The following is a 26,837-nucleotide window of genomic DNA, read 5'->3' as shown; positions in this document are numbered from 1 at the left end:
AGGAGGCGAAAACATTAATGTGTGCTCCTAAAGGAAGGTGACCTGCCTTGCTGTGCCACCTCCTCCTTCCTGCCAGTGGGAATGTGGATGACATGGCCACAGCACTGACCATCCCACACGCTGGAGGTGGGGATGTCAGCCAAAGCCAAAGGTAAAGGAATGCGGGGAACTCACACGGCATAACAATAAAAGGCAGCACCCTTCTAAAAGGAATGAAGCGGTACAGAACTATAAACGTTCAAATTACCACTTCAGAGGAAGTACAGATCCTTGGCCTTAAATTATAGATACTGTTCATATAGGTCCAATGAGGTCCAAGGGTACCACCCACTGAAGCCCCAAGTCCAAGTATGCCAGGGACACCTGATGGTCTGCATATCAGATCCTGTGGTAGTCAGGTGGGAGCAGACACGCTGCACGTGCCAAAATGACCCAGAAATCATACGTTCTCGCTAACAGATGGGAAAACTGAGGCTCAGCAAGGTTAAGTGATGTGCCAGGCCATTTAGCCAGCAGCAATCTCAAGGCAGATTGATATTTAGGGCTGAGTCAAGGTGCCAGCTCATGGCAGGCAGCTGGCTGTGTTTCCTGGAGGTGTGTTTGTTAGTGGTGATGGCTGCCTGGGCTCTGTGGGGCTGCCCCCAGCCTTCTTTACCTCACATTTCTCCACGACCGGCTGCTGCCCACACTCGGAGCTGTTGCCCGCCACGATGCCAGCCCGGAGGTTCTCGCTGTCCCCAGTCCCCTCCTCCATAGAGTAGGTCTTGGAGTGGTTGCCACGGCGATGGGCTGGGGCCCGGCCCTGGGCCAGGCTGAGCTGTCGGCGAAGGGCTCGGTTCTCCTCCTCCACCTCACGCATGCGCACCTCCAGGTTTTCACGTTCCCGCTGGCTGGAGGCTGTGTACCTGGGGCTGTGCGCCTGGGACTCCAGCGGGGATAGAGACACCGGCTTGCCATCTGCAGGTGGAAAAGACCGAAGGAGAGTTACTTGGGTGAGGCACAGTCCTCCAGGAAGTCAGAGCTGCAGAGCCAGCCTCCTCTCACACCTCATGTTTCAGCGAAAGCAGATGGAATGGGACTCACAAAGAAAGGCATCCAGATTGAACCGGGAACAAAGTTGCAAGCAGAATGACTTATTATGGTAATAAAAACTAATATGCTGTTTAGAGAAGACAATCATAACATAATTGTTTCTAATTAAGTGCACTGTCTTCCTCGCCCGCCTGCCATGATTCTAGGTAGACATTCTTAGCAATAACACATGATGGATATGAAGGGAGGAGAGGCGTAGGAGGAAGAGAACAAAAGGGGAAGTCAGGGAGTAATAAAAGAAGAAAAATAGCCTTGACTTACTTTACCATACCCTTGCTAAGTGAACTCCTATTCATCCATCAGAACCCTGTTTGAAAGTATCCCTTCTTGGAGGGAAGTTTTTATTTGTAGGTAAAATAACTTTCAGCAGAATTCAACAGTCACTTGCTTATAATATCATGAAGATGTACTTATCATGCTAATTTGGGAAATTGTTTTGTTAGGTCTGTAACAATGAAGACTACAAAGGGGGGGCAGTGTTTTATAGAGAAAAAGAGACTGGCAGAGAGAGAGAGAGAGACTGATTTTCCATTTGCTGGGTCACTCTCCAGATGGCCACAACAGACGGGGCTAGGCCAGGCACAGAGGCAGGAGTCAGGAATTCCATCTGGGTCTCCACATGGGTGACAGGGATCCAAATACATGTGTCCTGTCTCTGGCTACTTTTTCCGGGATATTAGCAGGGAGCTGAATTGGAAGTGGAGCAGCCAGGACACAAATCGGTGCCCACAGGGTGTAGGCCATGGCTTAACCCAACTATGCCAAAATGCTAGCCATTAAAGTTGAAATGTTGATTGTTCTTGTAGTTAGACACAATGGTCAATGCAGGACAGAGATGAGCACATCAGGGCTAGGGACAGAACTACTAAGAGCTACAAAAACAAAGACAGTAAGGCCACGACTAGTCTCTTGGCTTTCCGAGAGGATCTGTGACCACTAAAGGAACACTGGTCACAAACGCTCCTTGGAGGACCAACCAACCCCATGGTGGAAAGGTGAGAACAGAGGGGATGCAGGCCTCACAACATCACACAGCCACAACACACGCAATCTCCTTTGCACACTCCACTTCACCTTAAACATCTTAATGCAGTAAAACCCAGTCTCCCAAGGCCACTTATTCTGTGGCCTTGTACAAAAGAGGTGCTGAACGCACACCAAGGGGCACCAGCAACACCGGACATGCCTGAAGCTCAAACTTTTGCCTGTTCCTACTCTGCATGGAAATCCTGGCATCCCACAAGATCTGAGAGGCCAACAGCCAAAAAAAAAAAAAAAAAAAAAAAAAAGACAACTCTAGGAAATTACCCTTTTGGTGGCTTCTACACAAAAGAAAAAAAAAAAGAAAAACAAACAAACTCTATCCTATTTTTTCCATATTCTTCCCACCCAGATCCCACTGAGCTTAAAAAACTATTCCAGAGAAGATCAAAGACCATAAGGAATCAGACAGCGCAGGTTTCACCTAATCAGCGCCCACCTCTGTAAGGCTTTCAGGCTTTAACAAATGTAACTCCCCTAATCCCCTCTTCACCACCTTAGGGGTAAACACCTGAGCTCCTGGTCCTCACCCATCAGTACACCCAACTGGATGCATGAATTCAACTGCGTAGAACAGACATCATAGAAAGGCAGTGGCAAGATCTGTGGGGAGTGTGAAATCACAGGTTGATGAGGGTCGCACTGTCCCCGAGCTAGCCGATAACAACCTCTGAGCAAGCTCTTTGGAAACTTGCCTCTCTGGTACAACCAAGTTAGTTCTGCTAAGAATGAAAAAGGACAGACAGCTATTACCAACTGTGTTTGTTCAAGCAACACTGATCCTGGAGCAAATAGTTTTCATTGAAAAGTGCAGAGTTCTGCTTCCTGTTAACACCTCACCCTGTTGGGTGGTTCATGCCAATGACACCTTTATTTATGGTCACAGTGCCAGGCAACAGCTTTCCACTTCCCGATGAGGCAGCTGAGACTGTCACGGGGAACCTGCCCTCTGAGTCTGCTGTGACCCAATTGAAAACTATTTGAAACAGACTTATGTGGCTCTATGCTTGGCCATGTTCCTGCAACATATGCTGTGAATTAGAGTACTGATGCTCTGGGGCTTAGTGCAGGATTCTTTCTCAGGAAAGGATTAAGGAGTTTCTGGAAGGAAACCCAGGAAGCTTGACAAACCCATGAGGGTCCCAGGGGCTGTGGACAATGGAGAGCAATGGGGCGCAGGCATTTGTCGGGAAGTGTTACAGAAACGCTCTTCCGTGAAAAGGGAAGCATAACACATGCTAACCTATGAAGAGTTACGGAAGAGTCTGACACGAAGGCTCAGTGGTTAAAGTCCTCACCTTGCATGTGTCAGGATACCATATGGGCGCTGGTTCATGTCCTGGCTGCTCCACTTACCATTCAGCCCCTGCTTGTGGCCTGGGAAAACAGTAGAGGATGACCCAAAACCTTGACCCTGGATCAATGTGGGAGACCTAGAAGAGTTTGAGCTCTGGCCCTTGCAGGCACATAGGGAGTCAAACAGAAGATGAAAGATCTTTCTATCTGACTCTCCTTCTCTGGAAATCAGCCTTTCCAATAAAAATAAATATTTTAAAAAAAGGAGGGGGGATAGTGGGAGAGCAAAGAAAGAAACCAAAATACAAAGTATGGGGCCTTTCCTGGGGTAGCATTTGGTGTACAGGAGACTATACAACCCCTTCCTGGTGAGTGGTGACATCACCAGTAACCTTGGGTTGACACGTGATTCAACCTATCCAAGGTGTACATTTCCCACAGGGCTATCTGTGAGTGGTATGTGAGAGCCAGTAAAATCCTTGCTTTCCTTTGAAATGTGGCATCTCTGATTCCCTGGTCTTCAGATGGACTCAAAACATCTCTAACTGGGCTAACTGAATCCCACGCTGCCTGATCAACAGTTAATGCAATGGGCCCCGTCCTCTTACATACTCATTCTTCAGATTCTTCAGTTTGGCTCTACTCCTCCTGACCCTCTGCTCATGTCTCTAGCTCCTGTCTGTTGAGTAGAATGGATGCTCCGTCCCTTACATGTGGTGTGCACTTTCCTGTTGAGAATTACCAGCTCTAGTCTAGTGACCAAGACACTCGTTTACGTACAGGTCAACACAAAGCTCATCAGGTCTCTGTAAATTGTGCTCACATCAGTAAAAAAAAATCAGGTTTTGCCCTCAATTTGATCTGGAAAAAATTTGGCTACTAGAGAGCCTGCCTCATGCATAATGCATCATTTATATTCAACGATGTCATCTGTAACTCATGCATCAGGACACCTCTGTTGATTGCCAAGCTTGGTGCTTCTACGAAACCACCCACTCTGGATGCTGCTGAATGCCAAGCTTCACCCATATCACCTCGCAGGCCAGTAACACTCTGGTGAGTGGTATGCGCCAAGGTGAACAGACCAAAGAGTTCCCAGAGGCTGGTCCACAGCCTCAGCGATGACATAAGCATTCAGTCGGTAAACTTTACCAAAGGCCTGGATAGAAGGAAAAGCTGACCTTCCACCACATCTGGAGTTCCCCATCATGTCTGCCTGCCCTTAAGCCAGCACGTAAGCCCTTGTTTGGCCTCCAACTGACGACAGGCAGCTCTTCCTGGGTTTCCAGTTTGCCAGCATTACCAGGAGGACCACACCGCTGGCACTCCCAGGTTTACAGCCTTGCCACTCAAATCCCATAATAGGCCTACTTACATCACCATGTAAGACAACTCATAACACACAGTAAATGTAAATTAAATAACAGATGCATGACACTACAGGTGCCCCCCTCAATGATACTTCCCATAGACCATCACACAGTGAAAGTACCGAAGGCACACTTGCTACAACTAACCTGTGGAACCTCGCAGCTTGGCAACACTGCACACTGTACAGGACTGGGTGTTTCCGCTTTCCCTTCCACTGTGCTAACTGGGAACCGTGGCTGGCTGCTGCCACTAAGTGCCACAAAAGAGGACTGTTTCACATCTTGCCAGTCTGGGAAAGGATCAAAATTAGAAATTCAAAGTAGGGTGTATCACATTTGTACCAATGTAAAGGCAGGAAATCCTAAATGGAGCCATCATACACACAAACACACAGGGACTAACAGGTCTTGGGATTAGATTCTGAGTGACGCTCTGTTACCCAGTGTCATGATCCGCTGCCTCTGGCACAACTCCAGTATGTAAGAAGTACTTGTAAATGGGACAGAGGGAAGGAGGGACAATCCAGAACTAGAAATAAGTAAAATCTAAGTCAACCGTTACCAGTTAGTAAAACATAATAATAACAGATCTCAATGATGTCTGAGGAGGAGGTCACGCAGAAACAGCAGCAAACCAAGCCATGTAGTAAGAGCAGGTATTCAGAACTTGAAGGAGCTTGGAAAAGAACTCTATGCCTCCATGTGAAAAATGTGTGTGTGTGTGTGTGTGTGTGTGTGCTTGCACACACCTTTTCATAGCAGAAGCTCCAATGTTCTGCCCTCACAGCTCTGCCCATGCTGTGGGCAGGCAGCTCACAGGCACCAATGGGTAGAGCCTCCTGGCCTTTCCTTCTCTATCCCGCTGCCCTGGGTTCTCATCAGGTTTAGCTTCATGCAGTCTATTTCTAGACAAGGTACATTGACTAGCACATAGCGTGTCTGTGTGGATCAGGAGCTCAGCACGCTGAGTTCAAAATGTCAAATCAGATCTTACTCAAAACCTTCGCTGACAGCACCCTGCTTCTCCCTCCGCAAACATGAATTTATCATCAAATTGAAATCTCCGAAGTCACCTGAGATGAATGTTCTGAATTAAGAATCAAAATATCTGATTCAGAACAAAGCAGGTAAATTGAAAAACAGCCTGTGCAGTACAGTGCCAGAGCCCAGGGGCCCACTGTCCACACACTCCTCAGGGATGATGTCAGGGAGCTGCTGTGTGCTGGTTATCTCTGGATCTCTGTGTGAAAGCTGCCTCCCACTGTGGGGCTCACTGGTGGAGCTCAGGGCCTCGAAGGGCCTCCTGTGCCCTGGACACAGCGCGGCCCACGTCACTCTGGTCTTGGACATGCAAATCCTGCTTTCACTGCCAGTTTTCAGGCCAGTTGTTCTCTTGCATCATTCTAGCCGTGACAAAGATGCTACAGGCCTGACCTTTACATGGCTGACTCCCCACGTACCATCTGTCACTGCGGCCTGCCAACTCCTCCTTCCTGGGGCTGAAGCACTTGATATTCTCATTTTATTTCACACAGCCCATTCCAAGCCAAGCCTAAAGCAAGGGTGACCAAACTTTTTCTGTAAACATCCAGAGCGTAAATATGCTTCACCGTGTGGGCCTTGGACTCCCTGGTATAAGCAAGTCTGTCATCATAGCATAAACCAGCCTGAAAAACACAACTTGGAATGGCTGGGTTCTAATAACACATTACCGACAACACCAAAAGGCAAGCTATGGTGGAACTTCGCCACAGACACTTATTCTAGAATACCTCAAGAGTCTCAGTGGTTCCAGTCTCTCCCTGCTCCCATCAGCCTTACTCACAGGTATCATGGACCATGGTCCAGTTCTTCCTCCGATAGATTTACACTGTGACAATACAGACACATCACCACCTGCTTTAAGCTCACCTCTCAGCCTCAGTACACGCTAGGTAAAGCCTACGCAGGATACGCCGTGTTTGAACACCAATATAATTCTCCAATGATACTCTTATTTGACTAATTGAGGAGAGGCCAGGAGAGAAACACAAGTGTGATTTTGGCCCTTCAATGCCATCACAGCAGCAAAGGCTAGCGACAGGGTCTTGAACCAGTGTTCATGGGTCCCAGATCAGTGGTTATTTTGGTACCCATCTAGAATGTCTCCCATTCATCCTTCAACACAGAAGTCCCATCTTACTCATGCTTGCTCTTCATGCTTTGTCTCCTGCTTCCTAGAGCCACTGGTTCTCAACCCTGGCTACTAGGTTAATCACAGGGGAAACCTTCCAGGCATACACAGGCCATACCCCAACAGAATGAGTCCAGAATCTCTGGAGCTGGGCATGTGCTGATCAGTTATCTTTACAGTCACTGCTGCGGGATTCTCACGTGTCAGAAAAGGCTGAGACAGGCCAGCTTATGCACTTACTGATGCTCTGGGTTAGCGGAGAACACTTAGGACTCCCTACAGTATTGCTCTCATTCTGGGCCCCGGCTTCCCTGTCCATCAGTCGATTGTCTTCTCAGAGCAGTTGTACGTGATGTCGAACCTGCCTTTGACTCCCTGGTATTCCAGCTCCTCGAGCTCCTCTAGCATTGCGGTTACTTTGCTCCTCTCTCCTTCCTTCTGACCAGGGAGAAAGGAGCTACACTGCTCCTACTGCCTGGCTGCCCAGTGACCCCAAGTAAAAGGTCACTTCATTTCAGTGACTTTTCCAATTTCTCATTTTTCGTATGAAATTGCATTCAAGAAGTCAGTGTTTTGCAAAACTTTTAAACACAATGCTTTTTTAATTAGCATAAAACTTTCACACCCTCCTTCCATGCCATTTGAAATCCCAAAACGAATTAAACATTGCAGCCAAAGTCATTTTAGAAAGATGCAGAAGGCTCGGGCTGGTCTTTAAAGCCTCACGTGTAACTTGTTTAAATTGTCGTCTGGATCACGGGGTGTCCACATGAGAGTGAAGTCGGCAAATGTGTCCCCAACTTTCCAACTCTGCATGGTATGGAAGTCAGAGCAGAAGACAGTGCTAAGACAGCCTTGAATTTCTGAGTTGTGGGCCCGGCAGCGTGGCCTAGTGGCTAAAGTCCTCGCCTTGAACCCACCGGGATCCCATATGGGCGCAGGTTCTAATCCCGGCAGCTCCACTTTCCATCCAGCTCCCTGCTTGTGGCCTGGGAAAGCAGTCGAGGATGGCCCAAGGCCTTGGGACCCTGCACCCATGTGGGAGACCCAGAAGAGGTTCCTGGTTCCCGGCTTAGGATTGGCACAGCACTGGCCATTGCGGTCACTTGGTCACTTGGGGAGTGAATCAGTGGACGGAAGATCTTCCTGTCTCTCCTCTCTGTATATCTGACTGTGTAATAAAAATAAATAAATCTTAAAAAAAAAAAAAGAATTTCTGAGTTGTGGACCTGCTGCAGGAAACAAATGGTAGTGAGGACCTGCAAGACTGCTCACTTGTGAGGGCTAAACAGGGAATATTTTACCCAAAGATTCCCCGAAGTAGTTTTTTGGAAGTTCTCTTTGGCAACCAAAGACAACTTGAGTTCCAGCGAAGGCCTTGGAGAGCTTCTGGCAAAAACAGAGAAACTGTCAGAAAAGAGTTCCTTGCAAGCTTCTATACAAAACTGCACAAGCCACAGTCACAGGGAAAGAAGCCCAGATTCATTCCACCATAATGGGCTGGATGCGATCTGACTTTCTTTCTCCCTGGGACGATTTTCAGAACCTTGTCTTTTAAAGAGCTTCATTAAGTCAAGAAAATGAAGACATTTTTAGCACCAATTTGCTGTATCTATAGCAGGGTTTTGGCTATAAATGCCGGCAGTGTGTCCTCAGGAGCCACAATAGCAGCTTCTGCCTCAGAAACTTCAGGCTCAATGATTTCAAAGTTTCAACATCCTTTGTTTTCCCAAATATCCCAAGTTCTGAAAGTCTGAAGCAGTTGATACTCGAATGCAGTTCTCAGGCAGGGCCAGCCAATGCTACTTCTCTTTGGTGTTCAAACTTTGACAGAAGGGCTGTGTGAACAGCATTTAAATCCATGCTCAACAAGACAAAGCCTCATTTTTTAAGGTTTACTTTTATTTATTTGTTTATTTATCAGGATAAATAAATAAATGAATTGCATGGCGATATGAAGCATCAGAGAGAGAAAGATCTTCCATGTCCTGGTTTGTTCTCCAGACAGCCCCAAGAACCAGGGCTGAACACACCAAAGCCAGAGACCAGGGTCTCCCATGTGGGTGACAGGGGCCCGAACACCTGGGCCGTGCATCCTCTGTTACTTGTGCCAGAACATTAGTAAGAAGCTGTAATGGAAATGGAGGCACTGAGACACAAAAACTGGGGCCCGTATGGGATGCTGCTGTTACAAGTTTTACCTGCTAGGTCACAACACTGGCCCTGAAGCTACTGCACTCAATGTCCTATTTCCTAAACTAATCTTAATGGCTTAAGAACAGCCAGATCTTCTGGCCTGGTGGCATGGCCTAGGGGCTAAAGTCCTCGCCTTGAACCCACCGGGATCCCATATGGGCTCCGGTTCTAAACCCGGAAGCTCCACTTCCCATCCAGCTCCCTGCTTGTGGCCTGGGAAAGCAGTCGAGGATGGCCCAAAGCTTTGGGACCCTGCACCCATGTGGGAGACTCGGAAGAAGCTCCTGGTTCCCGGCTTAGGATCGGCACAGCACCGGCCATTGCGGTCACTTGGTCACTTGGGGAGTGAATCAGTGGATGGAAGATCTTCCTCTCTGTCTCTCTGTCTCTCCTCCTCTCTGTATATCCGACTTTGTAATGAAAATAAATAAATCTTCAAAAAAAAAAAAAAAAAACAGCGAGATCTTCTAGTAGATCACCAACCAGTTCAGGTAACAGCTGTTGTAGGAGCCGAGCACCGTACATCCTGAAAAGCATGAGTAGACAGTCCCCTCAAAAGGTCTGAGTGAGAATCAACCAGTGCGTGGAATCAGACACACACACAAATACACACTGCAACCTACTTTGGGCATCTGCCTCCTCTCCTCAGCAGCTTGGCTCCAACCCCTTTCCCATGAGCAGCCTTCATAGCGACCCCAGCGGTGGTAGCTGGGAAAGCTGTCTTCCTCCTTTCCACTTCCTTGCACTCCTAGGCAACCACTGAACACAGCAGGTGAACTAGAAATCCCCACCAGAATCACCACCGAGGCTCTTGACTTCAGAATCAGATGCAGAAATATTCGACAATGTTTTCAGTTTTCTTTTTAGCAGCACTTAAGATGAAAGCTTCAGTGTTTTTCCACTGATCCAGTATTTTTTTAAATCTTTGCAATAAATGTGTTATTTTACATGAAATATTCATACCCCTTATAAAATCCCACGGATGCATTCCACATGCTGAAAGGAACAGTATTTCACAGCAAAAATCATCAATGACATTAGGTTTGTATAGCAGGGGATGTGGGGTTAACTAAAATGTCTTGTTCAGATCAAAAGAGCCAAATGGGATGCTTTCTTATTGGAGGAATCAAGTGTTATTTTACATCCTTCACATGAAGGAGGCTGAAAACTATGCTTTTCTCCATATAAGATTCCTCCTCTGCCATAAACTTCAACTTGCCATGTTTTGGTGGCCGCGGGCACACGGGCAGTGTCTACTTTGGCTGACAGAAGGCTCAAAGGTGTCCACTGCAGCCAGCATCGTCCCAGGACAGCAGGCAGGCCCCCACTCCTGGCCTTCCTCTATGCTCTCGGGCTATGATCATCCTGTTCCAGGGCCAATCACCAGGGTGCAAATTAGACCTACCCAAAATGGTTAAACAGACTTTTAAGAGATGCTTATTAAACAAAAATCTTACCACCTTTAATTGATGACACTGATCCCCCGCATGAAGCAGTCGAGATTGCCAAATAGCCCACCAGAACTTCAAAATCCTCTGTAAATGGAGGCCAGCAGTCTCCAAAAGGCCTCAGCCTCCTAGTAAACATGCCCACAGCCCATTTCAGAATATGGAGGCCAGAGGCGCAGCACTGGACCTGGACCCTGAGAGGCAGCAGGTGATAGCTAAAGTGACAGGGCCCCGCCCACCTATGTGGGAGACCTGAGTTCCTCACTCCTAACCCAAGAGCTGGTGTGGGCATGTGGGGACACACTGATGCATGGCGAGGACAAGGCGGCTCACACAAGCACATGCGTGCTCTTTCAACATACGCTTTTTCTCTCCTAAGCTATTAAATAATACACAAAGAAATAAATACATTTTGAAAGAGAATAAATACCCTGGGACCATAAGAGGAAAGGCAAACATGAACAACAACCAAAACGTTAGAGATTATTCCAGATGCTCTACATCCGTCGTGGTGGTCAGTTTGCGTATCTCATCACCGCACCTACATGTCACGGCAATCTGAGCCACAGCTCCCTTGCTCCACACTGCTTCCTCTATGATGTTTTCAGGAGCTGTGGCATCAGCAAAGGCTGACAGGATTTGTACCTCTTCCTCGAGGCTCTCCGCACCTTCTAGTCTTTGATGGTGAATGAGTGTTGAGACAGAGCCCTGCCCTTCACACAAACCTCCCACTCTTGGTCTCCTCTTACGAGAAGGTCAGCTTCTCTGAAGACTGCGTTTTACTCGGAAGGTGTGACTCTGATCTGCAAAGTTCTCTCCACAGAATTAGACTGGATGAGGATCCCAAAGGAAAGCATTGCAAAAATCAAGAGAAAGAGGCAGTTATCAAAGACACACAGGACTCTTGATTTGCATTTGCTAATGTAAGCAAAGGTCATGGAGAACCAAGAGAACCAAGCTACAGCAAGAGGAGCTGCCAGACAGAATATTCTAGTATATTACAGAGAGACATGGAAACAAATGTATCTGAGAATGTTGCTGACTTCTTCGCAGCATCTCTTTGCTCTTAACCATCACATCACTTAAATCAGTGTCATCATCCACAGCTCAACTGTAAAGTAAAAACAAGAGGAAACAGGCACAGGCCTGCCTGGGCATCTACTTGCCTGTAAATGATTGACATCCTTTTTCCTACCCTCTTTTTCCTTCTTTAGTCTCCTAGCCTGTCATCAGTTTACTTGGATGAAAGTTAAATTCCAATTCCCAGGCCCGGCGGCGTGGCCTAACGGCTAAAGCCCTCAGTTTGAACACGCCGGGATCCCATATGGGTGCTGGTTCTAATCCCAGAAGCCCTGCTTCCCATCCAGCTCCCTGCTTGTGGCCTGGGAAAGCAGTCGAGGATGGCCCAAGGCTTTGGGACCCTACACCCGCATGGGAGACCTGGAGGAGGTTCCTGGATCCTGGCTTCGAATTGGCACAGTACCGGCCGTTGCGGTCACTTGGGGAGTGAATCATCGGACAGAAGATCTTCCTCTCTGTCTCTCCTCCTCTCTGTATATCTGACTGTGTAATAAAAATAAATAAATCTTTAAAAAAATTCAAATTCCCACAAATACCTCCATTGGAAAAAGAAAACAGAGAAGAGAAAGAAAAGCATATCACCCTCTCTCATCCTTTCCTGACAAATCCAAATCATGTCTTAGCAGAAAATCAGAAATAAAGTGAGGTTTTATTGAGTTAGACCGAGGAGAGAAGGAGGCACAAGATTTTTATCAGGGATTCGGTTTAACAAAAGTATCATTTTATCAGGATGGGCACTTGGCAAAGATAATGCATTGCCAAGAGCGAGACAGATGACGGGGTAGAGTAGTCCGGTGATGACTATCAAGCTCACAACTTGTCACATCTACTTCTGATGAACTGTTATTTACTGCTGAGTCTGTCCCGGGATTATTTTATAAGACGCTTCCAGCAGTTTTACAGAAGCAAAAAGAATAAAAGTGAGGACCCTCAACTCGGCTCCATTGCGAGGCAAAGCCAGGATTTCGCAGTGCAAGTTATGATGAGGCGTGAGCTGGGGCAGAAGCAGGAGCAGACCCAGAGGATCGAAGCGATGTCTTTGACAGTGGTGCCTCCAGGACAGGATCTCAATTTCCTGGTGTGAAGTGTTTCTTGCTGGACTGAGGTTCCCGTCTGAAATGGACCAGGGATGCTGTCAGGATGTGGGTGATGCAGCAGATGTGTCAGGACGAGGTACGGGTCCAAGCCTTTGTGGACTTTCTGTACAAATCCTGTGCACTTTAACCTTCCATCTTTTGGCGCCTTGGTAAACCACAAGCTTCAATGAGGATTTCCAGAATCCCTACACATACTGCTGCCTTCTGAATCAATGTAGATATTCCAGTATCAGGCTCAAAAAGAATTTCAGGGAACCTTCTTCAACCTGCTCATCCAGGGTGGCAAGCCCCACCTCCATTCCTCTCCCTGTCACCACATCTCCTGTTACTATGACTCCTGACTCCTCCAAAACATATTAAGTGAAACTTGGCTGCAGTAGGCAGTATACTGACAAGAGCAGGTGCCATGCTAAATCACCTTGGTCTCCTTAAGTCCTAGCACCATGAGCAGCAGACTCATGCAGTCACCATCTTGTAGCAAATGGCACCACTACTATTCCCAGTGCACAAGGCTCTCAGTCTTGGGCTCACATGTGTCATCTGTAAATGGAATTGATAACATATGTAAATCTGGCTCTGCCCTAAGTAGACCCTAAGGACCAATTCTTCCTATAGCTCTGAGCACTGCCACTCCATGTTCACATCTACCACCTCTCACCTGTGTGCACACAACAGCCACCTACCAGGTCAGCCTGCTTCAGTCAGCTGACTTGCTATGCACACTCAGATGATGTTTAAAAACGAGTCATCAGGAGTGGGAGTTTTGCACAGCAGTTAAGACGTTGCTTGGGACACTCACATTCTACATTGGACAGACTGAGTATGACTTCCAGTTCTGCTTCCAGTCCAGCTTTCTGCTAATGCATTGCCTTGAAGGTGGCAGGTGCTGACTCAGCTGTTGCTCCCTGTTTCCCATGGAGGGTCTGAATTCCAGATTCCTCTATCAGCTTGGTCCAGCGCTAGTTATCCTGAGCATTTGGGAAGTGACCCAGCTGATGGATTATCTTTCCCTTTGCCTGACAAAGGGAAAAAGGATGGAAAAAGAAAGGAACAAAAACGGCCATCTGATCGCATCAGTATCCTGCTCAAATCCCCCTCCACCACCTTCCCAAGAAAGATTCAAACCAAACCCAAATCCCTTACAGGGTTTTAAAAGATCTTCCCTGGCCTGACCACAGTTACCTCTCTCTGACCTCAACATACCTCTGCACCCTTGCCTACCTGGACTTCCAGAAGCTTCTGGGATACAGCAAATGTTTTTATCCCCAGGGGCTTCTGCACTTGCTGCTGGCTTACACCCCCTTAATTAATAAGCTGCATCAAGGTCAGTCTTCAGCAAAGTAGCTGCAAATCAGTCTCTAAAACTCCCGGTTTTAGAGAAGCTCCAGAGCACACAGGTTCTCTCCTACTTGATCCCTACTTCATTGTTTTTCATTGGATGCACCCTAACACTCCCCCCAAGTATGAAATCCTTCTTGCCCTTATTTGCCTACCTCTGCCACTGGAGTAGAACCCCAATGTTAATAGCACCTGTTGCAAACCTTTTCCATCCATTGTGATACATCCAGGGACCAGAACGCAAAGCCCCATTCAATAAGCAGGTCTTAAACAACCACATCAAGAATACAAATGAACACAGCAACTCCTAGGACATTACAAAACAGCACTGGCATCTCCAAAGAGGATCAGAGTTACAGCCCCCTAGCAACCACCACCACTGACTGAATGAGTCGCAGGCATTGGGTTAGCCCAGTTCTCTGAGCTATTTTTCTGATGCCACCTTATAGAGGTAGCAAGAGGCTGGTTGTCTTTAAGCAACTTACCAAGACTTAAGGCAAAAAATTAAAGATTACAGTTGAGATCTCAGACTAAAAAAAACCAACCAAACAAAAAAAACCCCACCTGATTTCTATTCAATAGCTCCTTGTGGGAAATAAAGGGGGCAGGTATTCCTTTGCACTGAAATGCAGGTGTGTCCTCCCCCCTCCCCACAACTACACTTTTTAAGACACAGAATTAGAGTTCCTACAAGAGCCAGGAAAGTGAGGGACTTCCTGCAGAAATAACACTGGGAAGATTCAAATGAGATTATGTCTAACAGCCGCCAGAGAAGCAGCACAGAGGCAGAAGAATGAAGAGGACAGGCAGGCAGGTGGCATGTCCCTGCTGCTCAGATCTGCTCATCCTGTGGCTTTGGAAAGGACATCATCAGCCCGAGCATGAGAAGCTATGGTGGCCAGTATCTCCAGAGCCTGGAAGCCAGCTTGCTGCTGCGAACAGAGACTGGGCTGTCCAGCCTCCTACAGCCGCTGGAGCAGGACGGAGGTGGGGGTGGGGTGAGGCACAGAGGTAAGCGTGGGGTCAGGAATCTTCTATCTGCAATCACAGCCTGGCATCCAGCAGCCATCTCTCGGGGGTGCCTAGAAATGGTTAAGCCGAGTTTCTCTCCTGATGAGTAGCTTCAGCTGCTCATCAATAGATTCTCCAGCTGATAATTATTAAGTGAAACTGGAGGCTCGCATTTGCATATGTAAAGCACGCTTCCCTCCAAAGCCACAATGGGAGGGAGAATGGGCTTCCTGATTGTACAGCAATGGAAAGCTCTAGGTGGGGTGGGGTTCCAGCCTGCATTGCATGAGCTTTTCCATGCTCATCAACCCAGATATTCAGCGGAAACAAACCCCACAGCCCAAAATACACCATTTGTTGAAATCCAGAGTGCACATAAGAGACCTCCCTCTTTCTTGTGATCTGAAGAGAAAGCATCCCACCACAATAAGCATGTAGAAGGGCAGTGATTACCCAGCCCGGCTCACAGTGCGGACTCATGGGCACACACCTGGGCTGCTCTCCTGGAGAGACAAAACGCTTTTGAGTTTCTTCAGAAAGAAGGCTTGCTCCTATGCGGCTCATATCTGCCTGAAACTTTTTCGTCTTTGCAAAAAGAATACATGAAATTTCAAGGATCTGGTGTCTTATCTCTGCCTTGTGAGGAGGACGTCCCTCGTCCTCCCACCGAAGGTGGCACAGCAGAGAAAAACCGTCACTCCCAGAAGTGAGGGGTGGATACTACCAGCCTTGAAAAATATGGGACTTCAAAATATCAATGGCTGCTGTGGATGCTACAGCCTGGTGTTTTTTTGTTGTTGTAAGCTGACAGATTCAATCCCCAAAATGAATGAGAGGCAGACTCTCAAGAGCTCAGGAGTCTATATTTACCGGCCAGTTCCTCACCACCACATAGAGAAGAGGGGAGCAGCCACCATTAGCTGCGCAGGGACTTTCTACTGCAGCACCAGCAGCACCAGCAGGACTTACTTCAGCCCACAGCGTAAACACGGACCCATCCGACCAGCTCTTCACATGGGGCAAAGGCGCTTCCTGTAAACACGAGCCCTCGGACTGACACTCTATGTGGCATCTTTATTAACCACAGACAAACTGCCACGCGTGCAGCCTGGGTTTCCTTAGGACAGTGTGATCATAAAAGACATCTGTAAACTCAACAGAAGACAGAATCCCTTCCATATTTTTATCCTTTCCCTGTCTTGATATACTTGACAGCTGGTTTTTTTTTTTTTTTTTTTTTTTTTTTTTTTTTTTTTTTTTTTTTTTTTTATTTTGTTTTTTTTTTGACAGCTGGTTTTAAGCCCATTTGCCTTAATGTGCAACCCAGTCTTTTTATAGAAATATTTCTTCCTGCACTTGTATTTCACTGCTTCATGTAATAATTAAATTACAGTCAATTATATGGTGAAGACAACAGACTTGATACCATGTTGACTTGATTTTTTCATAGAAATACTTCTTCTGGCACTTACATTTCACTGCTTTATGTAATAATTCAGTTATATTCAATTATCTGGTAAAGACAGTCGACTTGATACCATGTTGAAATGAATTTTGCTAAGCACACAAGTGTACTGATGCGATCAGCAATGCTTAATGCCATTGAGAAGCAGGCCAGGGGCTGGGAGAGCCTGTGTGTCGTGCACTGCCCAAGGCTTTGACAGGCAGAATGGGGAACCTGTGGCTTTGGCAAGAGTTCTTAGGTATAGGTGAGCCAACACTCCTCCTCTGAGCACTCACTTTTTCCTACTGTTGGGAGACTAAAGCTGAGGTACAGGTGGCACAAGGAGCTGCCTGAAGTTCTTACGACTCACCTTACAGCACTGGCCAGGTCCCCTTTGGGCACAGCATGGGTGCTGCTCTGAAGTCACCTCCCACCTGCTTCAGATAAAAACAAAGACAATTGTCCTTTACATAAGGAGAACATGGCGGAGCCCATATTGGAGCATCTGCATGGGGCCAGAGCACCGAGAGCTCACAGCAATGGAGGCAGGCCGAGCTGGCGCTCTGACTCCGCCGATGCGCTAGGATGCACACGAGACCCAGAGATGCTCAGACACTTGTGTACTCTGACAGAACGTTGGGGGCAGGATCCCCATGCCTTCCGCACCCTAGTGCTAGTTCCCACTTCTTGAACTTGCTCCCAGCTGGTACCCCTGCTGTTGCTCGTCACTGTGATTCACACGGTGGGGTCATCTCGGGGGGGGGGGTCATGGTGTGAGAAGATAGTGAAAATCGATCTTGCCTGGTGATGAAGCAAGGTCACGCGAGTGATGTGAAGCATCTACACAACCTGCACACACTGCGTGCCTCAGGGCACAGGGGCCACACAGGTGCAAGGAAGCCAGTGCAGATAAGGATACAGCTGGACTGGCCATGGGCAACTAGTGTAACTCCTCTAAGCCCTGATTAGCTGGGAATAAAATCTCCTGTCTTACAGGTTATTTTGAAAATGCATTTTTAAAAGTCTATTGAAAATGCCTGGTTAAAGCAGGAAATCCTATGGGAATGGGACATGATGTTCTTCACGGAAAACACACAGGGCTTCAGAGGGATCACAATTATTGTTACTATTAGCCAACATGCATGCCCCTTGTAATTGAACTTGGTATATAAAACAGCCATCTGTGGTAGATTATAGCCTTATCTTCTTTGTATTATGGGGATAAAGCAAAACTGAAGCCAAACACTGCGCACCAGACTCAGGAAAGCCATTGGAATTATTCTAGCTTCGTGGAAGGAACACCCATCGCTCTTCCCTGATGCTAATCACAACAGAAGACACTGCTGATGTTCTGTTACTTCCAGAAGCAGACATCAGACAGAAACAGAGATGACGCACGGGTACCTGGACAACCCATCCTCCACTCACTGACACCTCCAGAGACCTTTCCCACCTGTTATGGTGAAAAACTCAGCTGTGCTGCCCCTGGCAGACCCTTGGTGTGGTCCCCAAGCCTGCATCACATCCAGACCAGACGACTGCAGTCCAACCCGACTGTCTACCGTGCTCTGCGATGCTGGGAGTTTGTGCCATCAGGCAATTTAATATATTCCCTCTAATGGCAGGTACAAACACACTTGAAGCAAGCCATACCTACAATTTCTGAACCGAAGTGCTGGGCCTGCGGGTCAATATCTGACACCATGAATAAATGAAACAGAATGGAAATGACCTCTTCTGCCATTTGTACTGTAACTAACTCGCGAGGCAATGTGCCCCAGCCAGGAAGGGCTGCGGCATGCAGCCAGGGGGCATTTAAGGTCGCAAGATGCAAGAGACGCAGCATGCCCCCAAGTCAAGACACGCAGCATGTCCCCCAAGTCAGGCTTGTGAAACTGTTACTCTCCTCCAAATCAAAAGAGAGCTGCACTTGTCGATTGCTCTGCTTGGTGCTGTTATTTTCTCTAGTCAACAAGCTCATTTTGAGCAAGAGCTAATAATAGTTATCCAATCATTCATTCAATTCATACATCTAAGGGCAGCCATTTGGCTGAGCAATTCCAATGCTGAATGAGAGGCCCACACCACACAAGAATGTCTGGATGTAATTCCTGGCTCCAGCTCCAGATTCCAGCTTCCCTCTAAGGCAGACCCTGGAAGGCTGTAAGTAGTAGCTCGAGTGGCGGAGTCCCTGCCAACTATGTGAGACCTGGATTGAGTTCTTGGCTCTGGCCAAGTCCTCAGCCACAGTGAGAATCTGCAGCGCATACCAGGGTTTAGAAGCTCACTTCCGTTTCTCTACCTTTCAAGTAAATAAACGCATACATTTAAGAAGCATTTACAACATGACAGTCACTGCACAGTCCCATTCTCTGAAAGGACATATATCCCAGAGCAGGATAAAAAAGAAATAAAGATAAAATCACAGCACAAAGAATTAAAACAGTAGGACTAAAGACAGTGGATCAAGGAAACACGGGCTGTATCGCCTAGCTCAGTCTTGAAGGTCAAGGAAAGACTTGGAGGATTCCTCCCCACGTCCATCTGAGAGCCAGGAGATGAGCTCTGTAGAGCAATGAGCTTAAGTGAAGGCTCAGAACCCTGATTCCCAAACTGTGTGCCACGACACCCCAAAGCACCCAAACAAACCCGAAGAAGCAGAGCAAGTCTCCGTTCAACCAAAATTACTCCAACTGCCAACTCAAGGTAGTTTATGCTTTTGGTATAAGACTGCACCCCAATCTTCTGAAGTCATACGTACTGAAAGCTGACTTCTCAGAACTAGTCAGGAGGAAAAGCAGCTGTTTGGCAGTCGATGTACAACAGCTCTCCAACCTGACCCCTGGACTTGAGAATGTGTACACTGTCTAACAAGCATACACACCACATAGGAAATCATTGTGTTTAGGGGTGAAATTACAATATTTCTTCTCTTCCATTTCTGTGTGTTCTTTATTGAAATTATTTTGAAAAGTTCTCAGGATAAGGATGCAACAGATTACTTAGGTATTTCATTGGGCCTTTGGTCACTGTGGAAAAAAAATTGCTAAGATATGATAGGCCCTGGGGAATGTGAAATGGTAGTTTCCAATGATTGAAGACCAAAAGGAGAGACTGCTTACACTGAGAATATAACTCCTTGATACGAATAAGGTGCTGTGGGTGAAGTGGGTCCCCGTGACACAAAGTATTAGAAAGACAGATGTAGCTGACCAGAGAGTCCTGTAAACACATCAGTGCATTACAGAACTTGGACTCACAATGAAGCCAGTGAGAGCCCTGGGAGGACCCTGCACTTCCTTCCTGTTGGAAGAAGCGCCTGTCTCCTGAGCCAGTCTCAGCTCGGTTGTATTGTACCACCCATTATGCAGGTGCCATTCTGCTGAGTCCACGCTGGGTCATCATGAGATCTCTACAGAGAGGGCTGCAATGACATACGACATGTTGCACCAAAGTAAGAGCTCTATGTAAAAGATGAAATGTTTCACACAGGGACTTCATCAGCCTAGCATTTCTATCTGTGTGTACCATGATCAGGTTGTCCCTAGCCACATCCATGGCAGGTGGTGTCTCCTTCCTTTATTCTCGAACACTGCTAACACACACACACACACACACACACACACACACACACACACACACGGTGTGACTGGAGTCTCTCATTTTCCAATTCCTAAGACAACTTTTAGACACAAAGAGAAACAGGCACACGGTGAAATCTGAGCCTCGTCATTCACGAAATGTTTGATCTGTTCAGCAAGCAGGAACAAAGCTCGTTGTCCTTTCTCTGAAGCACCATTTAGGATTTTTGAAGCTGACTACTTTTGCCTGTATGTGTGAGATGCATGACGATGAAGACTGAAAACTTGTCTCCTAAAATGTCTCACATGGCAGTACCTTTCCTTGAAAATGTAATATTTGGAGTGGCTGTTTAGCCTCACAAAATTTAAGTTTTTGTGGAAGCCTACATCCTCCATCGAACTGGGCTGTATACCTGGCTCCTGACTGCACCCCCCTACCAATGCATATTCGGGTAGGGAACCACCCATGTCAGGAACCTTGACTGGCCTCTTTCTACCTGCTCCCAACTCCTCACAAATACATAAAGTGAAACAAAAGATAAAGTACGATGCCTAGTTCCTGGACAATAAAGGAAACTCGTTTTCTCTATTTCGGTATTTATCAATTAAGGATAAGAAGACAGGAGGAGGAAGAGGAAGAAAGCAGGGATAGAAAAAGGGGAAGGGAGAAAAGAAGGAAGAGAAGGAGCAGAAAAGTGTCTTGTTATTGTAACTAAATACCTGAGGTAATTAACTCTACAAAAATAAAGCATCCTCATTTCACAGCTGTGGTAGTTCAAATCCAACTCTGGTGGCCTCACTGACCAGACATCATGTAAGGATAGAAAGCAGCGGTTGACAGTGGTTGAATTCATCACGCTCAGCCAGGCAGGAGAGAAAGTGGTTGGGTCCGATTCCTACTTTTGTAAACATCTTGTTTCCTGAAACAAGTGCGTGAAGAGTATAGTGTTCTGGAGAGAAGGAACCGAGTTTTTCCATCTTGGTCAATGGTCCCGCCAGTAGAACATGCCTGGAAACAGGAAACACCCTTGCTACACACCATCCCCTCTGCCCAAACACTCCACGGCTCACCCACCATCCAGTCTGTTGTTCCTCCCCTATCACCTCATGAATTGATTGTATTTTCTCAACCCGTAGCAGGGCCTTACCACTCCTAACCATTTCCAGATTTCTTTTGCTGACCACTGCAACAGCCTTCAATTGGTACCCTTGAGTCCATCTTTTTTTTTTAAGTTAATTTAAACTGTGGTAAAATGCTGCAGTGAGTACAGCAGCATTAGGTACATTCTCCTTGTTGTAAAGTCATCACCAACACCCATCCCCAGAACTCTTTCCATCTTCTAAGAATGAAACTGGGAACACAGGAAATAATAACCCTCTCTCCTCTCCTCTCCCCAGCCTTGGCAAGTTACATTTTACTTTCTGCCTCTGTGATTCTGGCCACTCCAATAATTTCATCTAAGTGGAACTATGCAGTAAGTACTTTTTTTTTTTGGACCAACTTATTTCCTCTGGCTTATTCTCCTCATTCTGGCATATCTTGCCCACCATCTGTTCTCCACAGTGGAATCTGCTTGAAGTGCCAATATGATCAAATGATCCCTCCATTGCAGACCCTTCAATGGCTATAATTTCTTTTGGGACAGGGACACAGCTCCTTCAAGCAGCCAGTGACTGTGGCTATCTGTGTCCGATGACCTCCGGGTACAGCACTTCCACCCTCATTCATGCAGGTCCAGCAAACTGTCCTGAATTCATCACAAGACTTGAGCTTATGCTTGATCCCACTGCATGGTTTGCGGTCCCGGGATCTCTCTGTCTCACTCCTGTTCATTCTTCTGAGAAGACTCAAGCATTCTCATCCTTAGGCCAGCTTCCAGCATTCTCAACAATACATCCAATTCACTGAGCATCAGCAGCAGGTGGGTTTGTCTTTCACAGAGGAATTAAGGTCCACTTTCATACTTGCAATGCCTCTCTCTCTTGTTGACTGCAAGTTCCAGGCAAAGAGAGGTCAGTGCAGAGTTGTGATTTCATTTTATCCGTAGCACCCAATATTCCTACTGGCATGCAGTAGGGACTCGGAAAGCACATTCGCTTGTTATCCAGAATACGATCACGAGAGTAGAACCTGACTGAGACTATTTTACACAAGGCATGTCTGAGAGAGTGAAAACTCATTCAAGAACTGAAGGATAAGAAGGAATTAACCTGGTAAAAAAAGAGGTAGCACACTAATGACAGAAAAACAGGAGTCAGAAGCTCAAAGCAAAGAAAGCAGCTGGCAGCTGGGGAAGCAGGAAGGTACACAAACAGCAATAAGTCAAAACGAAGGTCCTCTGGGCAGCAGGGTGAACAAACAGGGGGTCCGGGGACAGGGATCTGATGTGCCAGGATCTCAGGAAGGTCCATTACAAACGACCCCATGATTTTAAAGGACTTGGCAGAGAAACTGTCTCAAAGAGACTCTCCAAGACCCCGCTGTCTTCAAGCCAGGAGTATACGGAGGGCAAAGGCCCTAATGCTGTATATGTATCATCCCAATTAATCTACTCAAGAGTTCACTGCAGTAGGCATTCTTTCCAATTTAGAAGACAGTAAATTACAGCTAAGAAAAGTTGAATAATGGTCCAAGGCAAGCTGGTAAATGGGAGATGTTTAAGGTTTAGGCAAAAATCTGTCTCTCTCCCAGATGTATTTTTTTTTTCATCAAATCATGGGTCTTGCATAGGTTGAAATTTTGTTTTGAGTGCTTATGCCAAAAAAAAATTCAATGTTTTTCTGTATTATACTCTCAACCAGTGTTAGTTGTAGGGGAGTATTTTGGTAACAAAGGATATTTTTGTACAAAACATCAGAAAATGATTATGCAGATGTACTTTTCACTAGCTGCTGCAAAGCCTCCAGTCATGGCTCTTGGCTTCCCACAGGGGCCGCACTGTGAAATCATGAGAACAGGAACCACACAAGTCAGAGGTGGGAGAATCCTTCGAAGAATGCCACTACCCACAGTGACGTGATGAACACTAGAGACTAGGTCAAGTGGGCCACATGGAAATGATTCTACGGCAAGAAAAAAATAGCCAGAAAACTACAAATGTTGTATTGGGACAGTAAAAGAGAACTAAGAGTGACATAAAACACACCAGAAAGACTGACCTCCCTATCAGAGACCCAAGAGAGCTGAGCACTAAATATTCTAGACTTTGAGGCGACACGATCTTGGTTGTAACTATTTCATTGTGCTCTCATAACTTGCAAGAACCACAGACCATACGTAAATAAACTGTGCTTCTGCCTCAATAAAACATGATTTATAGAAACATGTGGCAGGCAAGATTTTACTTACAAGTCATAATTTGCCTACAAGTTGTAATTTAATGGTCAAGACCAAGACCGCACAAATCTTGCAAAGCAATAGCATACAGCTTGGAGATCACATAAGAAACTTACAACTTTTACTAAACTCTACTCTGGGACCAGTATTGTGGTATAGCAAGCGAAAGTACAACCTGCATGCTGGTATTCCACATGAGCACTGCTTTGTATCCTGACTGCTCCACTTCCAATGCAGCTTCCTGCTAACAGCCTGGGAAAGCAGCAAAAGATGGCCTGGGCATTTGGGCCTCTTCGCCAACACAGAAGACCTGGGTGAAGCTCCTGGCACTTATTTTATCTTAAGTCTAGCCCAGCTGTGGCCACTGTGGTCATCTACGGAGCAAACCAATACACAAAAACTGGCTCTCGCGCGCTCTCTCTCTTTCTCTCTCTCTCTCTCTCTCTCTCTCTCTCTCTCTCTCTCTCTCTCTGTCTTCCCCGTGCACTATAACCTATTCAAAACAAATAAATATTTTTTTTAAAAAAAAGCTCCTCCATGAAGCCTGTATCATGTGTCTCTATTTTATAAATGAAAAAACTGAGGCCCGGAGATCTTAAACACAGGGGAACCCAATTCATTAGCAACACTGAATTTGGATCCAGGTATATTGAGCTTTTAATGCTCAGGAAACCATTGATGATGCCCTGTGGCTAGGTAGAGATTAAGACACAGACTGGTGAATAAACCAGGGGAAGATAACGAAGCCATCCTCAGTGGGAGGGGGGCTGTGCAAAGGCTGGAGCTGTGCAGCCACAAGCAGTGGAATTATCAGAAGCTAGAAGACGGGGTGGGTGGAGCGATAGACAGAGTCGCATAGTACAGTGAATGGCTAGGGTTCCCAACAATGTGATCACATAGGAGCTGAAACGATGGACCAAAAAGCTCAGAGAATGGAAATGTGACTTGCCTGAATGGATCACTTTGCTTTGTATATGCATGTTGCTATGCTGCATGTATCCCACAAAAATGGATACAAATATTTCATAGTACCAAAAAAAATGTAAGAAAAAGCATCATAATGCAATGGCCAAAAGCTGGCTATGAAACCCCACAAGCAAGGGGCAGTGCACCTCTGTTGCTTAACCCCCTTCATCTTGGGCACTTCATGACAACAGAATCATAACACAGGGACTTGAAATGGAGGCGGTGACATCCCTGTGTGAAGCTGCAGAAGACCCCAATTTGGGCCACTGAGAACATCCACACTGCAGGCCAGGTATCCAGATGCTAGAAAGTGGAGTTCCCATAAAGGCTCTTACACAGAGAACGGGCAGGAAAGGCAAGGAGTCAGCGGTCAGGCATCAGGTGTCACCATTCTGGTGAATGCATGGGCACAAGGCGTGTTCGCCCGCCAATGCCATCTGGCCTGGGCCTCCCTAACTTCAGACTATGCAGGCAGCAGTGTGGAAGCGCAAGCCAGTCCTGACCAAGCCTCCGCTTCATAGCAGCACTCGCTCTGGCCTCATCACACTTTCACAAAGGTCGTGAGAAAGAGAATCAAGCGTTGTGTTGCCCTCTAGGTTCCCAGTGAGAAGACTGCTGGTGGCGGAAAGGATGAAGCCTGGCCCTGCGTGGAGAAGAGGCATACGTCCCCAAACTGTCCCAGAGACGGTACCCAGAGATGGGCCATTAGTTCAGCTCAGATGTCTTCACGGAATACCCGCCTTATCACCTGTTTCCCAAAACAGAGTGGAAAATGTGATGTTGCCGGATGTGCCATCTGCCTGTTAAGCAAAAAGCATAAAGTGTTCTTTCTAGTAAATGTGACTATGGCTGCGCTGTAAACCCAGGGCATAAACATCACCAACACCCTCTGCCATCAGGCACCTTGTTATCGGCTGCAGGAGTTGGCAAAGACAGATTTGGATTTTGTAATTTCACCCCTTATTATTTTTTTCTTGTTAATTTAAAAATATCACGCTCTTTTAATTGCACTCAATTTAATGTACTATACCTGCCAGTTCCAACACACTTCATTATTTATGGTGCTGGGAAAGCACTTAAAAATCAAATTGTGTAATTTGTACTTGTACATCTTTAAGGTAGATTTATATCTGAAGCTGTCAAAAGAGTTGTGGCAGCCTTGCTAGGAATATTAAATTTTCAACAAGCTATCACTCCACCCCAAAACTTGCAGAGAAAAACTGGAATGGGACATTAGTTATTTGTGTGGAAAGCTATTAAAACAGGAGTTAAAATGCTCATTCATGCCCTTTAGTTGTTGGAAGCAAGATGCCCAGGGCCACATCGCCCGGGCCTAAATCTCAGGTCCACAACCTTTGTATCCTTACATTCAAGAGCTAAACAACTTCTTGAGGCGCATCCTTCTGTCCTGGTAAATAGGTTTGCTAATAATACACACCTCATGGGACTGTGGTGAAGACTAAATCAGACAACATAGAGATCTTGTAAGTTCAACTAAAGAACCTGCTAGTGTATTTTCTACGGTAGGGAATAATTATCATCATAACTTAACAGTAATAATTGTCACTGCCCTTCTCTGCCTCTGTGTGATCTGGCTAACCAAACTGCTCCCAAATTTTCCCTTTTCCATTCCTGTTTCTCTAGTAACAATGACTACAGTTTTGTACATTCTTGAGAAACATTTGCTAATTTGGGAATGTTGATTTTGATAGTGCTCTTAAGAAACCATTGCAGATCTGGACCTACAGCCCAGTGCCACAGCCCCACCAGTCTCAGGCTGAACTCACTGATGACACCGTCCCTGGAGAGCGAGAGCAGAGAAGGACTTGATGCATCCATGATGCCGTTACACCAAGCCGCTGCTGTTAAGAGCCCGGCGCTGTCTGGCTGGAACTGAGGCGAGGGAAAGGGAAAAGGAATCGTGATGGGAGCTGTGCTTGTGCCCTCCCCCTACGACCCCCGTGACATTGGCCCACTTCTATACAGAAGACACAAGTTCCAACTGACCCAGGTTTGAACAGCGTGTGCTTTACCAGAGGGATTTCAAGATACTGACACCGCAAGAACTCAACGCAGATGAGCTGTGGTGTGGCCCTGGCCTCTCCACCTCTCCACCCCACACTTCCCACCTCATGACCTCCCCTGCCACCTGGGCTCCCACTATCACCTACAGCAGGAAACTCTTAACTCAACTGAGCAGTCCCTTTCAACCCATCCATTCATGTGACGTCTTCTTGCCTCCTCCTCAGCTCTTGCTGGGTTCTGCCATCCTCAAAGAGTGTCGCCTTCAGCAACTCTGCGTGAAAGCTTTTCTCCTCACATCTGTGTTTTGGGAATCAGTGGGGTCCTTGACATCAGGGACAATGC

General features: G+C 46.7%; 1 protein-coding gene across 5 annotated transcripts in view; it reads right to left on the bottom strand.

Moving 5' to 3' along the window:
- The window catches only part of LARGE1 (LARGE xylosyl- and glucuronyltransferase 1), a 460,854-nt gene that overhangs the window by 239,865 nt on the left and 194,152 nt on the right, over nt 1-26,837 (bottom strand). For all 5 annotated transcript variants that reach the window (XM_058673507.1, XM_058673505.1, XM_004589562.3 and 2 more), the window contains one exon: nt 656-957. In XM_058673507.1, coding sequence (XP_058529490.1) covers nt 656-957 — 302 coding nt within the window. The remainder of the gene's footprint in view (nt 1-655; nt 958-26,837) is intronic.

Source organism: Ochotona princeps, chromosome 15 (assembly GCF_030435755.1).
Source record: "Ochotona princeps isolate mOchPri1 chromosome 15, mOchPri1.hap1, whole genome shotgun sequence".
NCBI classification, from domain to species: Eukaryota; Metazoa; Chordata; class Mammalia; order Lagomorpha; family Ochotonidae; genus Ochotona; species Ochotona princeps.
This window is presented reverse-complemented; position numbering and strand designations above follow the sequence as displayed.